The sequence below is a fragment of the Convolutriloba macropyga genome, chromosome 1 (genome assembly GCF_964194025.1).
Source record: "Convolutriloba macropyga chromosome 1, txConMacr16.3, whole genome shotgun sequence".
Taxonomy (NCBI): Eukaryota; Metazoa; Xenacoelomorpha; order Acoela; family Convolutidae; genus Convolutriloba; species Convolutriloba macropyga.
The window spans coordinates 48,057,454-48,075,073 of NC_134468.1; the positions used below are offsets into that span (position 1 = coordinate 48,057,454).

General features: G+C 36.9%; 1 protein-coding gene across 2 annotated transcripts in view; it reads left to right on the plus strand.

Annotated features, from left to right (window-relative positions):
- LOC142349652 (uncharacterized) overlaps nt 1–17,620 on the plus strand; it is a 31,203-nt gene that overhangs the window by 12,031 nt on the left and 1,552 nt on the right. The window contains exons 2-3 of one of the 2 annotated variants that reach the window (XM_075401374.1): nt 234–481; nt 9,634–9,971. In XM_075401374.1, the coding sequence (XP_075257489.1) occupies nt 234–481; nt 9,634–9,971 (586 nt within the window). Of the gene's footprint in view, nt 1–231; nt 482–9,633; nt 9,972–17,620 lie in introns of both variants that reach the window. The other variant, XM_075401381.1, reaches the window with a different exon arrangement.

Consider the following 17,620-nt stretch of genomic DNA (forward strand, 5'->3'; position numbering starts at 1 on the left):
ATATTCGAAACAATCAAAACATAAATAGAACGAATTTTTCATAAACAAGGTTAGTTAAGTTCTTAATTAAGTTCTTGCTTCAATGCTGATTGGGTTGTTTTTATCGACGATTTTTGGCTCTTTCCCATTATAACAACCCTGCCATAGCGCAATTCAGAGACGAAGCAATTTATATGCTAGCAGTGCCAATTAATTTGAGCTAACACTGGGAAAGAGTCCAATTAAATTTACAGCTGCCCCAAACTATCTCAGCAAGCCAACGGCGAAAAATCTGAGAAGTTGAGCTCTCGGACTGCAAAACTGGGGGAGAACTTTTACCCCGACAACCTGTATAAAGTGATTGCAGACTTTAAACAAAAACACAACATAAAGACAGACTTGGATTTGACTCTGGATGACAACTTATCTGACCCGAGTGAACTCACCCTCGCGAATGGCTCACACGACTACACAGGAAAAGATCATCTACCCCTATCCGCAGGTTAAGAATGGGGTCATCTTATTAATAGCCGCACAGCGATAGCTGGGGCTATTATTGGCCTTCTCTTGGTTTTTTTACGACTCGAAGAGGAGTATTGGTTTTCTTAAGGTTTTTTTTTACCGGAAGTACTATTCGTTCAGACGCTGTTTTGACCTAAAAGCGAAAGTGAGAAAAATTGCAGTGTGAACTAATTTTTTCTGAGCGAGAGAAGTTTTTTGATCATGCGCTGCGTTTAGTGAATGACTTTTTGACTTTGAAAAGTAGTTTTTGACTGAATGGCACATATAGATAACCGTTTTTAGCCGTTTTTTCGTCTAAGTGGCCCATTTTTTTGCTTGTAATTTGGTTTTTTGTAGAAATGATTTTTATTCGATGCTATATTGAAATGTAAACCTTGGAAATTAATAGCACAGTGTTTTGCAGAGCCTGAAAACGGGTTTCAAGTTCAAAATTGGCATAAATTTCTTAATTTTTTAATTAATTTTTGGCCTTTTTCCTATTATTTTCTTCATTTTTGGATCTTTTAGCCGTCTTTTTGTCAAAAATCAGTCAATATGACAACTTCCCGTTGACAATTCACATACTCGATGCCTCTTTTTACCTCGATGTTATTTTGTTTTTATAAAATTGTACATATGCTAATCCGATTTTGAAAGTTTTTTTTCCTATTTTTCTCAGTTTTTTGTCAGTATTTTGGTTTTAATTACTAGAATTATTCGTTTTGTGCAACATGAGGGTCTTTAATTTCGTTTCAATAAAAACGTCAATGATTTTTTAGCGTTAAATTTTTGAAAATTAGGAAATTTTTTTTTAAATGCAGTCCTAAAAATTTTTGACCTTTTTTTGCAAAATGTTTCAATGTTTCGTATGTTTGATTTCTGCTTTTCTTTTTTTGATCTGTTCAGGAGGATAGATTTTTGTCTCGGATGTATCGTTGTATTTCTTATGTCTCGAATGCTGAAAAATGAAATGGTGTTAGTTTTTCTTGTTTTTTTAAATTTGATTTTTAAACTTTCAAAACTTTTAAACCTTGATTTGAACTTTCAAAAATCAAGAATTAGTCTTTGTTACGGTGTTCCTTACATTGTGTCCATATTTTTCACATTCTAGCTTGTATCATTCTAGCTCTGTCCTGGCACCTACATTTATACTGGTTTTATTGATTTTTTCAGTTATTAATAAATTGAATGATTTCGGCTTTTTCTTAGATTTTCGTCATGTCTTTGGGTTGCAATTGATTTCATTCAACATAAGGCAGTACTAAGAGTGTACTAGAAAGCCTTTTCCAGAATTGCTCCTTATTACTTTTTATTGTATTTTTTCCGACCTTGGTATTGTTCTTAAACATTTTTTTGCCTTTAAATTATACTCGGTTGCTTTTCTATGATTATTTTTATTTTTGAATTAGTTTGAAATCATGTTGTCTAGCATATATACAAGAAGAACAAAGTATATGTTGTTTTTGCTTTAATTGCAGTGATGAGAAATCTAACTGTAGTAGTTTTCTGATTCTTAACTTTGAGCATTATTTTTTGAAAAATTTAGTTTAGTTTCTAAGTTATTATTATCTGCCGTTTGCTTTAGCGATCTTTTTGAGATTAGAACCATGAATTATTTGAGGGCAGTTGATAGCCCTGTCAGCTTTCTGAGACTATCAGTGTTTTGACTATCCTAATTATTTTGCACTTATCCTTACCAAACGTTTGCAATAATAAATATTTTTGCGGCCTTTTGTTTCTCTTGGTGACAGAGGTTTTCACCAATTTTAAGATCAGACCGGGGGGATGGTGGGGTAATGAGTTTATGGTTTGCTAAAAAGGTAATGGTTTCAGCTGCAATTAGGATTTTTGTCAAGTTTTTACGCTTCGAGTCGCTTCCGGAATTCTTCCGGCTATGTTTTTTATTTCGTCGTCATGATTTTTGTTACGACCATATGACGTCACAGCCACTTTTTGTTCATTCGTTCATGCAATTTCAACTGAATTGCATGTGTGACGTCATTTTTCGCTCTTTGTGGAGCGAGTTTTTTTGTTCATGCGCGTGATTAAATTTTTGGTCACACTTGACTTACCTCACTTCAAAAATGACTTTCTCAATTTGAAATTGACTTTTATTTACTTTAATTCAAAGAGATAAGGTCAAATGGGTGTGTGTCACTCTAAATGAAGGTTATTCGAGAGCAGCTAATAGAGGCAGCAATAACTTATACAGATTTTTAATCAAAATATAACAGATCAGCCTTCAATGAAAAGACGAATTTTTTTGGTCTGTCTTTTTTGCTGTTTTCTTAGACTGCCGATCTACGAATCTATTGCGGCTTTTTTCTGGCAATCTGCCAGCTATGTTTGTTAAATATAGACTGTGCCAAAATGAGGCCTTCTTTTTGCATGGATAACCATAAAACCAACACAGAATGATTTAAAAATGTTTCGAAAATTTTGTCACGGTAATTTTTTTGTAACATTTGAACATTTCACAGAAAAGTGAATATTTTGATGACTTACAAATCTACCGGCAACTCTGTTACCGATTAGATGGATTTGTTAACAAATTCTCTAAAAAAAGAAAAAACAAGAAAAAATGCAGCTAGAAACTTCAAAAAGTGTAGTTTCCAATTTTTTAGCGTTCGAAAGAAAAAATCACTTTTAAATAGCGATAACGTCAGATATCAAAGCCACGCAGACATCTGATAAATTCTCCACTGAATATGTGAAATAACTTGCATTTTTGTAAACCAAAATTTCAATTTATCGGCCGCAAAACAATAGCTGGGCTATTATTGATGTTCATGGTTTTTACGACTCGAAGGGGAGTAATGGTGATACGACTGGAACAGGAGTTATTTTGAGAAGTGTCTTTCTGTTAATCAATTTTTTGGAGTGCCATTTGAGTCAGAAAATTATTCCAGTGTGGAAAAACTGGATTATTTTGGATGCCAAACAAAATTGAAGGGTGGAGCGAAAAGAGTGATTTTTGTGAACAACTATATTCAACGAAGTTTGAAACAATTATATTAGTCCTGTGGTCTTTTTAATGAAATTTTTCGCTTGACCGATTATTCGTCTGACCAATTTGACTTTTCTTCCTCAAAAATGGGATAGACAGGAAAAACCCGGAGAGCATTAAGTGACTGAGTAGCTCCTTTAGAGCCTTCCCCGTTACTAGTCTCTAAGTATGCGATTAACCAAAACTGTTTTGATGAGACAATTTCACGTTGAAAAGGGCGGTTCCTAATTTTAACAGTTTGACTCCACTCTGTCACACCCCACCACTGAGCCCTCGCCTCACCACTCAACCCCCACCCCACCCACAATCCCCGTGCACCCTCTTCTGGCCCCTTCTCATCCAGCTCTCTCAACCTAAGCCTCCACCATCGGTTAACCCTCCCTCATTGCAATTTTTAGCTTGATCGATTTCTCATCTGATCCATTTTACTTTTTGTCCTCAAAAATGGGATAAACAAGCAGCACCAAGAGGGTAATAATTTCTCTTGGAGTCTTTGGGTTGACTACACTCTTAATATGCGTTCACCGAAGGGCAATTCTTAGCGTTTGTCTCCCAATTAGCCACCCCCACTTCACCCTCTCAATGCCCATCCCCGCACAACGCTCACCTCCTGATCCAGCGCTACATCAACCGCTCCCTACAATCCCTCAAGGGGCGCGCACCCCATACCCCTTCAATGAAGCTATAGCTATAGACATTTCTTTGGCTTTAAAGTCACTATTTTTTCTACTTTTTTAGTCCAAGTTGTTTTTAAGAGCATATTTATGTCGAGAAAGGTCTTCATTTTTTGTTAAATTTGTCATGAGTTGGTTTAAGTAAGTAATAATTTTTTGAAGGGGTGGTTTTTTGCCTTCTTCAAGTTGTTTCTGGAACTTTTCCGTCCATGTCTCAATCGGAGACTTCTCTTTTCACACGATGAGAAGTCAAACGTCTCACGTGAAAACAAGTGAATGAGACAATTTGCTAATGAATATTACCACACAGTTGCTATTGCCATCGAGAAATTATCAAACTCCGAGGCGAAGCCGAGGTACTATGATAACTTCGAGGGCAATAACAACAGTTTGGTATTTTTTTAATCAACACATGTTGCCATCATCTCAAAAATGAACACAGTTTTATCGGTTTTTCATTTTTATTTTTTGTGGACAATTACATTTTCAAAAGTAAGTGATAATTCTTCGGATCTGTTCTTCGCTTTGTCCTCATGCCCCCCCCCACACACACATACACACACACACACACACCGACACATATACACACACACGCACGCACAGGCACGCAAATACGTACACACGCACCCACGCACACACGAACACGAACACGCACACACACAGAGACACATACACACACATGCGCTACGCGCACGCACGCAGACGCACGCACGCACGCACGCACATACTCACACATACACACACACACACACACTCATGCACACGCACACAAATACGTAGACACGCACCCACGCACACACGAACACGCACACACACAGAGACACATACACACACATGCGCGCCGCGCACGCACGCAGAAGCACGCACGCACGCACGCACGCACATACTCACACATACACACACACACTCACGCACACAAACACGTACACACGCACCCACGCACACACGAACAGGCACACACAAACAGACACATACGCACACACACACACACACACACAGACACACACACACACACTCACGCAAACAAACACGTACACACGCACCCACGCACACACGAACAGGCACACACACACAGACACATACGCACACACGCGCGCCGCGCACGCACGCAGACGCACGCACGCACGCACATACTCACACACACACCACATACACACACCACACACACCACACACACCACACACACACACACACACACCACACACACACCACACACACACCACACAAGAATACAGCATCTTCATATTGAAACGATCAGTTGCATCTATTGCCTTTTTCTGGATGCACCTATTGCTATATGGGAACTTTTAGCAAAATATTGGTTCGATTCTTTAATTTGTTCACTAATTCGGCGCTGAAGACTATTGTATTCAAGAAAAGTATGTGTCTGTGCCTCACGTAACAGACTTCATGACACTTTCAAAATGTTTTCTGCCTCGCGGTACGTATCAATATTGTGTTACTGAAAACAAAATGACGTTCTCAGTAAAAAAAAACTTAGAGTGGATTCCAGCAGTTGTTCAACTGCAATTGAAAACATAGATTCAGAAAACAATAAGAAGAAAAAAATGAGCAAATATTTTTGAACATTAACCGAACAAGAACTGGGTTTGAAAAAAAGTGATTGAAAAACTCAGCAAGTAGTTAAGAAACATTTGCATATGTTGCAAAACTTTAAATTTTGCCTCAAAATGCTTCATATCAAAAAACTTTTAAGTTTTTTTTTCAAATCTTAGAATTTTATTTTCTGCAGTTGCAATTTTCAAAATCTTACTAATAAGTTTTAAAAGGATTATTGCAATTGACAATAAAGCAAATACGATCACGTAAAACCAAACAGATCCTTTTTACAAACCATAACTTAATCGTTCTCTCGTGAAAGTTTTACAGACTAATAATCAAAATCTCGAATTCATAAAATTTTTGCAGGCACCATGGCATGGTATTTACCAATTTTCTTGCGGTATCGTTGCTTCGTTTTGAAACTGGTAATTTTCTAACTAAAAGTCTCGGAATTTTATCGGTGAGTCAACTGTTCTATTTAAGGGAAGGTACAGTTTTCAAAATTGTTAGAAACGTTTGTCTATTTGTAAGAATCTCTTGCAAGAAATAAGACTTTTAATGTTTTTTAATTAAATAGGCTTTTGTAATTGAACAAAAGTGAAGTTATTGGTTTGACACTGTGCCGGCAGGTTTAAAAAATAGTCGTTAATTTTCATGGTAGTTCATCTCCAACAGAACAAAAATAACAAAAGCAGTAATATTGGACTGACAATTATATCATAAATGAACAGTATTTTTCAATTAGCTATATGATAAAACAGCCTTTAAAATAATAATAATAATAATAAATTGTTTCCATCAGTCAGTAAGTAGCTTTTCACAATTACCTGTACAAATACAATCACATATTTGACTGTGGGAGAGCACTATTGGGCCGATGGCCCGTTCTCAAGTGTCTCGTTCAGTTTATCTGGATGAAAGTGATTCAAAATAAAGAAAGAAAAAAAAGAGGAAGCACTATTCTTCAAGGTACCATTAAACCTAGTGAAACACATTGTTTTGGTTATGGGACGCCTTTGAATTGTGATATTAAAACTCATACAACAATCTGACTATGTCCTCATTACCCAAAATATAATTATCTAGAAATTGATGACAGAAATTATTTGTTTCGGCAGTAGACATGCTTTCAACCTTTTCTATTATTTCATCACCGTAACCTAGAAACATTCTTAAGACCCGCCTTATCCTAACTATTATTGAAAAACTGTGAAATAGATTTTTACCTTGAGTTATTTTGTTTCTAATCAACCGCTTTTTTTACGGCAATTTTGCATTGAGAAACCCTTTGAAATTGGTGAAATATTACATTGTCCCCTTATAATTTTTAGTGTTTGCTTAAGTACCTCATATGCATGTAACTCTGAGGCTAAATAGATCCTATGTTTTACTCTTTCTTCGTAAGTGCTTTCAAACTTTTTTCGATGAAAAATTAGCCGCACGATACGTTTGACAACTTTGTCTATTTCCCTAATAGTTGTGATTGTTGTTGACCCGTATATCAGGACTCCGTATTGTACTATTGGCTGTATGTATGTTCTAAACGCTTTTATCATCTGTGATTCTCTCAAAACTTTTCTTAGTATATGAAAGATAGAACAATTCGACAAAAGTTTTGTGACCACGTGCTTTGAGTGCTTTGAGAAACGTAGATCATTATCTATCGTGATGCCCAGGTATTTGGAACTTTGTTTTTCTTCAATTTTAGTGTTTGTTATTTTATGAATGTTCTTTTATGAATGTTCTTGACACAACATTTTTTTGATTGAAAAATTGAAAATGAAAATTGAAAAATTAAGTAAGTAAACTAACTTTTTGTCCCATTATCCGGTCATTATGGAACTGAATCCAAAACCGTGAGCCTAAAGAAATCATGAAAGAATAAGACGAAATAGCACTCAAATTTGCAAACAACTTTTCCTGTTAAAATTTATCGTACAACCGTGCAGGTAATAGTTTTTGGGTCTTGTTTGCTTTCCATTTATCTGTCACCGTTGGTAACAGTAGATTTAACTATTATTTTTAGAGCGTTTTGCTTGTCTGCTATAACATCAGATGCAGATATCACACTTGCTTGTATTTTACTTCTGAAGCCAAATTTGTCCCATCAATGAAAAACAACTAATGCTTGTCAGTTTCACAAAGAAAACTTAATCTTCCCAAAAAGTTTATGCTGAATTTTGTTATTTTCTAGGCTCAGTTTTTGTAACGTGTTGCTTCCACATTAGAAATCACACATTCCATTTATTTCAACATAAGAGCATTTATTAATCAATAGTTATAGAGCTCCCATATTGATGAGCTCTATTGAGAGAAATCTAAGTAAAACAGTTTCTATATCGACATAAAACTTCACGACAAGCATCTGGAAAACTATAAAAATAGCACTAATCTGCAATACGACAATTTTTCTTATAACTGGCTATTAATTTAACACCTTTGTAGGATGTGAATATTTCAAATCAACGTCCAAGAGGTTTGAAAAACTTTTCAGATCAGAAAAAATCCATCCTGTAGTTTCAAAACCAATCTGATCAGTTTTAACAATCGCCTCAACAATGTATATCAGGTTAGGCCAGCAAAACAATGTATGTCGGATCTTGACCTACAAGACAAAATAATTAAATTAATCTGATCTATATCCAGACTTTGCATGAAAAAATCTTTCTTATTTTGCTTTGACTTAAATTATCTCAAACGTTGAAACTAATCACTTACCCGTGATAAAAACGTAAGAATCTGCGATAGGATTTACTTTTTCACACGCCGAACTTTGCTTATTTCTCATAAAACAGCAGTGTGCAAAGAAGCGCTCTTAATTTTCAAGCATCCAGCTCTTAGCACAATGAGTTTCAATTAGTGGACTGGATTTATCAGCTGATCTCCAAATCAGTTTGAACCAAATATTGAAGTCATGCGTCTTTTTATGGAAGATTTTTGTTTGCGCGTTTTCTTTTCAATTGTGTTTTTTGCTCGCTTGTTTTTTTTAAAAAAAACTTTTTTATGACTGATGCGCACAATATTAGAAAGCTCAACGTAATCGCTGACAGCTTATTATTGGAATTTCAATCAAAAGTGCTCCGAAAGTTTCATTTTTTTCCACTCTAAATCTTAACAGTTTTCTAAAATATGCTCTGATATCCTCATTTGAAGCTACTTAGCGAATTTATTACGGCTGCTATTCTCCGGCTGAAGAAGGCTAGATTTAATCCAGCCCTTGCCTGTCCTTCGAAAGTAATGATGCAGACCTTTGCCTGTTTATGTTCTTTAAAATTGCTCTTTGTTCTATTTTAATCATTGCTGGCTCAATTTTCTTACCCGTAACCCAGATCACCCATCATACAACGTATTTGATTTTAAACCAGGTCATATATGATTTTTAGTAATTATACTAGATCTTAAATTGTTTGTAAGAATTCTTAGTAGTCACACAAAGATCATATATGATTTCCTGAAGGTCATAGAGGAATCATACAAAAATTTGCAAGCAGGAAATTTTGTATAATTTTCGTTTTCAGAAGCTTTCTGGAAATCATACAAAGATGTATGATTCTTGCTAACCATTCTACGATGATATATGATTTCTTGGCAATCCTACAGGGCTCATAAATAAATTATTGGTAATATTACAAGGATCATATATGATTTCTTTGATTTCATACTAATATCGTTCTATATCAAGTATCAGTAGTATGAAATCATATCTGATCCTTGTATGAAATCGAATAATTTTCAACCCGGGATTACAGTAAAAAGCACTATATCAAAAGATATTGACCAAAGTTTATAGTTTCAGTGCAGGACCATTTTCGTATCAGTTACGAATTTTATCAAAAAAATGTTTATCAGCAATGGCCTCAAATGCATAATTGCTTGCTGATAATAACCTAAAGACTTGTTTTGTTTAAGGGCGAAATCTGACCAAAACTGATTCATTACCACGTGAATTGAGGGTGAACCAAAGTTGGGTGTCCCACAGCCACGAGCCGATCCTCAGGACCCAAAAACTTCCTAAGAACCCCCTAAAGAAAGTCACCTATGCTCTAGAACCCTTTCCCAGACTGTCAGCACAGACAGTGAGGTGTAAGACATGCTGTGAGAGGTTGCACTTGCCTAACAACAAAAACAATAATTCTAGTCCTTCACGTTCTAGTGGAAGCAGCTATGGGGGGTCTCCAACCATTCGCAAATCAACAAGGAAGTCTGTGTGTGATCGTGATGGAAAATTCGCTAGAAGAAGTTACAAAGTAAGTAAACTGTTGCACATAATGAAACGTTAAAAGATTTTGGCAGGCGAATAAAATGTCGGATCCGCAGTAACATGCTTTAACTTTTTTTATTTAACTTCAGTTCTTAAAATTTGCATATAATAAACTCATATCAAGTCATTTCAAGCAATTTAGTGAACTTCTTGCTCCCCTCCATGCTACTTCCCAGAACCTATCTCAAGCAGGTTGCAGTCGATCAGAGCTCCCACTAGCTGTTCGAGAGCAATTCTCAAGACACTATTTGGTTAGTTTTCTGAAACTTTTTTAGCGGAATTCCAAATGTTGTCTAATTAATTGCCCCAAAACGAAGTTTAAAGCAATTATTGTAAAAATGTTGGTCTTTTTTATGCAAAATTATTACTTGATCGTTGTTATAATCAATCTAAATTAGAATATATTAAATTATAGAAATTATTCTCCGACTTAGAAAACTGCGGGCCCATGATATGTTAAGTTATGGACTTTCGCAGGTGGAATGAAAAGTGTTTTTTTAGCGAAGTAAAGGAATTAGTTTCTCAAAATGAGAGAAAAACAAAACGATGTTTTGCAATAGAATTTAGAGATTTACAAGAGAGCACTGAATAATAGATCAAGATGAAGATTTGATTTTAGGGATGAAAAAGAGCTCAAAAATCAACCGTATATTATCGGTTATATTATTACTTGATCGTTGTTATAATCAATCTAAATTAGAATATATTAAATTATAGAAATTATTCTCCGACTTAGAAAACTGCGGGCCCATGATATGTTAAGTTATGGACTTTCGCAGGTGGAATGAAAAGTGTTTTTTTAGCGAAGTAAAGGAATTAGTTTCTCAAAATGAGAGAAAAACAAAACGATGTTTTGCAATAGAATTTAGAGATTTACAAGAGAGCACTGAATAATAGATCAAGATGAAGATTTGATTTTAGGGATGAAAAAGAGCTCAAAAATCAACCGTATATATGCACCCATTAACAGTACAAAAAGTCAAGAGACAAAATTAATGTTAGCAATTTGCTTTATACTGAGGGTTGCAAAGGCCGCCAAATATATTTTGCTTCTACAAAATTCCAGAAATCATTCCTATTTCCCGGATATCATGACCATACATGTACATAAAGCACGTGGTGGTAGAGATTAGCCTCAGAAATAAATACAACAAAACGGTTCTATTTATAATAACTGGAATATTTGAAACTGAACGAAGCATTGCTTTATCAGAGATTCAATTCTGCTTCAATTCTGATACAATTCATCATTTTGTTTGTTTAAAACAACTTCAAGTGGGACTCCAGGTCTGCTAAATTTTTTCTTCAACTAATATTATATCTAAGTTTGAAGTCAATTTCAAACAACCCCAATCAGACTTCAGCTGATTGTGTAGAGTCTGCTCGCATCGAAACTGTTCTGGATGTTTCCACCTTCGACACGAGTAAAGAATTCCTGAAGATTTTTGCTGCCATTTTGTCAATACGAACGTAGCGAATTGAAACAATACCATCTTTCGTCTTATCCCAAACAAAGTAAAATTTTGTCGCGATGTGCTTGCTCCTCTTGTGGCTCCCGTGACTGGGTTCTGTCATGTCCGATACAACTCTTATTGTCCACTGCAATTGCTATTGGATGTTTCTGTTGGTTGCCAATATTCTCTACAGGTTGCTTCAAGTATAGTGCTTATTACACTGCTGCTGTCATGCCCCGATATTCTACTTTCGATGAAGAACGAGCAAATATGGCGTGCTTCTGTACAACCCAGCTGAGTGTTGAAACACGTCGGTGAACATGAAGTAGTAGCCCGTTGTTGATTGTCCGACACACACCTCACCAGAGCAGTCTGCATCACTTTCCGCCACTAAATTATAATTAGACTCTTAAGTGTATATAAACATTAGCCACTTTTCCACCTTGAAGAAAACGTAACAGTCTTTTTCTGCATAACCAAAGTTGATTGTAGGTGCATTCATGTGTCTGGCTAAAATGTTGACTGTCGCGTCGGATTGGCGAGATAAAGAAAAGATCCAACCAAGCTTCTGTAGACCCTTGGATTCTGTTTTTTGTCTCCGCTCTCTGCCTCTGCTGCTTTGTGCTTTCAATGTCAGCTGGAGTCCTTGACGGTTTGCATTGATCCATTAGACACCGCTCAAAAATTGTTTATATGTAGCTTTCCCGATCGACTATCCCCTTGCCCTCGTCTGGTCTGATTCTGAGGCCCAGAAACGATTGTAGTCTCCCTCTGTCTGTGAAATATTGCCTCGAGTGCTTTCTTGGCGTCCGAGATAGCTGTCATTCTTCTTGATTCTACTATTATGCCGTCAACACAGACCAAGGTAAAGGTGCCACGCTCTGTCTCTGTTTTTGCGAACAAATAATGATCGTTCTTACTTCTTTGGGAACCCATGTCGCAGTAGGAAGTTCGCCAACTCCTTGTATCAGTTGTTAGCAATATGCTTCAAATCAAATTTGCTTCACTCAATCATCATACTAACTTCTCTCAGTCTGATCTCTTTTCTCAAACTTCTATGGCTGCTCCCGATACACTCAGTTCTCTATTGGTCAGTGTCATTTCTTGGGTGTTCACGCGTTCCGCGTCATGCCGCTCCTCCTTACTACAATAGATGTGCCATGTCTCTCTTTGTTTCCATCGTCTTAATGACCATTATCTGCGTGCCAGAACACCATTTGTTGTGACCGCTCATCTAGTAGGTCAGGCGTCTCTGTGCTGTCAGGGAGTGGGACTACTTCGGATTCCTTGATGATCACAACTCAAATTGGCAGCATCTTGCATGAGCTGGGTACGAACACGAGTTATCCATTGTCACCGTCAGTTTATCCCTGAAACTTCCCCCCAGCGACTTCGGTTTAAGTTTACCAACTTCTCTCTCTCTCTCTCTCTCTCTCTCTCTCTTCCTCATGATGACTGTGCAATCACAAATAGTCAACTAATTGAAAGCTTAGATTTCATAGCTCGCATCAGCTCTTTGGGGCATATGTCTTCATAAAACAGTACGTCCTTAACTGCTCTGAGAGGTACTCCTTCGCAATCTCTTGTCTCAGATTCTCGAGCGTCCCGAGCTGAGACCAACCTTCAAATGGATGGCCAGAGCATCACTTCGTGCCTTAAGCAAGTCCACAAACACAAACTCTGTGTAGTGGTCTGCAAACACAGTGCAGAACCCAAACACTGTTAATCACTCTACCTTGAATAGTCCCATATCGTCCGTGAAGACTGTCATTAAATTCTCTTATACTTGGGCTTCTGTCACTCTTGGTACTGAAATCTTTGTGATTATGGCAATTGCACACACATCCTGTTGGAACTCATCTTGAACTGCAGAACGCTGCAAGTTAAGTTAAACAAATTATTCTTTTGAGTGAAATTTACCCGAGTTCTCTTCCGGAGTTTCATGCAGCTCTTGTTTTTGAAAGTGATGCTAAGTCCCCGCTCCGTGCACATCGAGATTTAGAGATGTTTGAAGTGGCAGGCACTCAGGAGAGATTTTTGAGTTTGTTTGGATATCCCGTCTGTTTGAGGTTGTGCTGATCGACACAAATCCTTCCTGATCACTGACTGAACGGGCACAAAACGCAGGAACGCATCGATGCTCGTCACTATGTGATATGTGCAACTTGTTTCCACTATCATGTCTGAAGTCCGCCCCTGTGTTGAAGCAACCCAGCATTCCTCAACATAGGTAGTCAATGCTGTACCCATCACCGCTGACTCCTGGTTGCCTCCAACTCTTTGTCTCTGGCGTGCCCTGTCTATTCGACCGTTTGCACCATACTTAAGGCAATGTGCTGCCCCTTCCTTTTGCAGTCCTGGGCAAAGTGTCGAAAGATCCCACACACAAAGCAGTTTTTTCTATGGACTCTTTTTGAAGTTACGCTACACTGCTGCTGCCACGGAACTACTTTGTCCATTGCGCCTCTGTGTTGTGCTCTCCTAATACTTCTCGAGCCTTATCCTCAACTCTAATAATTTTGTTGCTGGGTTGAAGTTTTTCTGTATAAAAAAAATTTTTAGATCTTATTGGCAGACTTTTGAGGACCAATGCGTCAAAGAAAGTCTATGAGATTGCTCTCCATTGCCTCTTGAAGCCTTGAGAGCAGCTCGTGTCCTCTGATGAAGAAGCTGCACAGATCTTTTGCTTCACTGAGCTGCAGACGAGCCAGTCCTGCAATCAAAGTCACCACACGTCGGTTTCCCCACACACTCAAATCTGTCTTGCAAAAGCTTCCAAGCCTCTGCTTCATCGCTAAGGCATCTCCCTCACAGCCACGTCTAAACTTCACCAGGGCTGTTGCATCTGGAGTCACAGCCAGATGGCGCCACACATTGTTTTCTTTGTCCTGGATGTCTGCATCTTCTTTCTAATATGCATCTTTCGGCACCTTGTGGCTCTTGTTCTCCTCCTTGCTTGCCTCATTGGACAATAATGCTGGCTCATTGAGTTGCTCTTCTGTCCCCAATAGAACTTTGGCCTGAATCATCGTCACAAATCTTGTGCTCCCGACTGAAATGTCTTGTGCTTTTCCAGTGTAGGTCAGCAACTTCACTGTCTGTTGAGTCATCGTATTTTGAGCTGATTTAACAGTTGTGAAAAGAAAAAATTATTAAGCAAGAAAGGACTATGACGGTCAGAAACGTATTAGTTTGGTTTCAGAAAAAGATTTTATGACTTGAAAAACTGCTGAGCTCATAACCTGTTGGGTTATGGACTTTTGCAGGTGGAATGAAAAGCGTTATTAACTAAGTGAAGGAATTGGTTTCCCAAAATGAAAGAATAATCAAAAGTATTTTACAATAAAATTTAGAGATTTACTGGAGAGATTTGAATAACAGATCAAGATGGTGACTTGAAGGATGAAAAATACCTAAATATTAAGCTGTATTTATACGCATTATGAGAGCAAAAAATTCTAGCTCCAAAAGTAATCTTCGCACCATGATTTATAGTGATGGTCGCAAGGGTTACGAAATATGGTTTGCTTCTCCAAAATCATACTTTTCATTTAGCTTGATATAAATTTATCTCTTAAAAACAGGTGTGAGCAGAATAATTCAAGTGGCAGCAGTTGCTACTAAAAATCGAATAAAAAGTTGGTGCGTCTTTTTTCTTTTTTAATTTTTTTAGCAGTTATAGTGGAATATGATGTCCTCTAATGACGTCATTTACGTCCTTTGAAATCCCTTTTTCTCTAATGGCGTCATTTAAACCCCCCAAGGAACTTAGTTGCCCCCCACGACCGAATACTTTTGCTATTCTAACTGGTTGTTGCTCGTTGATGCTTCCGCATCCAGTTTATAGAAAATGAAAAATAACTATTACTAATTCCAAAAATTCACTATGTCGATCCATTGGAAGTGCACACCCGATTCATGCGTGTTTATGAAGAGACTCTTGCACAATCGATGAAGAGAACTTCACTCTAATTCGCTATGAAGAAACTCTTGCTGAACTCATGAAAATACCCTCCTTTAACATATTTTGCTATGAAAAGGCATTATCTTGACCATGTAGCTGAAGTCAATATTGCCCGCACACTAGACTTCTAAAGACTTTTATTGAGTCTAGGTCTAGACTAGGGATATTAATTGTAAAAGTGACATTTTTGTAAAACATAGGTAAACACGGTAATTTTTTTGCCGAAAGTAACCCGAAACAATTTTAGCCATTTATTTAAAAATCATCTATGAAAATTCATTTACAGAATGAAATAACGGCGGGAATGCAATGATTGAGGTGAATGCGTTAAGAAAAAAATTCGCCACAATTCACGGTTTCACAATTCATGTCTGGCATTATAAAAGTGTAAAAACAATAATAGTGTATACATATATTCCATCGTGGTGTAGAAGGGAGGATATGTTCAAGTATTTCAACAGACAAGTAATAGACAACACACAAAAATGAGGCTTCAACTCAAAAACAAAAAAAAATATTACAAACGTTGATACCAAAATAATTAACATTAGCTGCGCAACTGTTAACTTTGCATTTTTAGAAGACTTTGTATTGTGTGTCCCTAAACTGTCCTGGCATGTCCTTAAGCTAGCCATAAAAGTATGTTAGGTGCTGAGTGTGCTGAAGTCACTGAAAGAGCATGAGTTCTGGACAATTTTTGTTCGTTTTTGCGTTCTTGACAGCTTGTTCTTCAATTGACGTTGGTCACGGTTCAATGGGGGTCTTAAGCAAGTAATAATTTCTGAATTTAGGCGAGTTCTTTTGATTTTTTAATCAGTTGTTTTTGTTTTCATTTACGGGGTCAAAAAATGTTTAACGCCCGCAAATATGTATAGGAGTATATTTGAGGGACTTTTTAATTGCTCTTTAACGAAGTTTGTAGCAATTAAATTGGTCCTATGGTCTTTTTATGCAATTTCTTGCTTGGCCGATTTTTCGTCTGTCCCTTTTAACTTTTCCATAAAAATGGGATAAACAAGTAAAACCTAGAGAAGAGTAACTGGCTGAGCAGCTCTTTTACAGCCCTGCGCGTTCATGGGCAATTTCATGATGTAAAAGGTGGTTCCTAGTTTTAACAGTTTGACCCCCTCAGTCACCCCTGCCACTTAACGCTCAAGCCAACGCACCAACGCTCGAGCCTCACTCAACCCACAATTCCCCGTCCACCCTCCTCTGCCGATTCGTCTCCCCTCTCTTCCATCTCACCCAGTCCCACACCAGCCATTGGTTGACCCTCCATAATCAATGGCATTAATGTATCTAAAATTAATATCTTATCGTAGGAAATTGGCAACACTTTTCTGAGTTTTGTCAATTACTTCTTCGGGTTTTAATGACTTCGAAAAATATTATTTCCGAAATATTCTTAACTTTAATTAAGACTGTTTAATGCTCTTTTTGTAGCGAGGTCCATTTTCAAAATCTAATAACTAAATTTGCGTTTCGTAGTCATTGAGACTTTTTTAACTATTGATTTCAATTTTAGGTGCAATTTTTTTAGCTATTTTTTTCTCATTTTGCGGTTCTATAGGTATTTTAATGTTTTTGTAGGTCTCTCGCATAGCCTTTTGAAATGATCGGTATCAATTTAAAATTGTTTTTGTGTAAGAATATTAATTATGCTGACACAAATTTGGCGTGTGTTGTAATTTTGAAATGTTTTTTCTTCAGTTTTTTCTTTAATGTGCTTCTCATAGCAGTTTTGACTGCATAGTTGCTAATTAAATTGAGCTTAAAAAATTAAATTGCTAAAACGGGATATGTGAATAGTTTAGTAATGTAACCGGTGATTATTAAAAAGAGTCTGCAGGACAGTTATTTAGGAAGTCATAACAAAAAACAGGGAAAAGTTTTAAAAAAACGTCAGCAGAATATGAGTACTTCTAGTTTGTTTTTCTTTCATCGCAAAATATCTTTTTACTTCTTTGCATAATATGGTGTCGATTATTATGGTGAATCATTGTATGAGATTGAAAAGTATCAAGAGCCCTGTTAAAGGAAAGTGCTTCAGGATTGAAATTGATGGAGATTTATGAAAACTTGTCAGGTTGAAGACTTTGATTTTGTTCAACTTTGGATTTTTTGCAATTTATCTAATCTATCTTTGAAATGAATGATACAATTAAGTACATAGTTCATTGAAGTGATTTAATGGCTGTGGCATTAGTCAAATTTCGT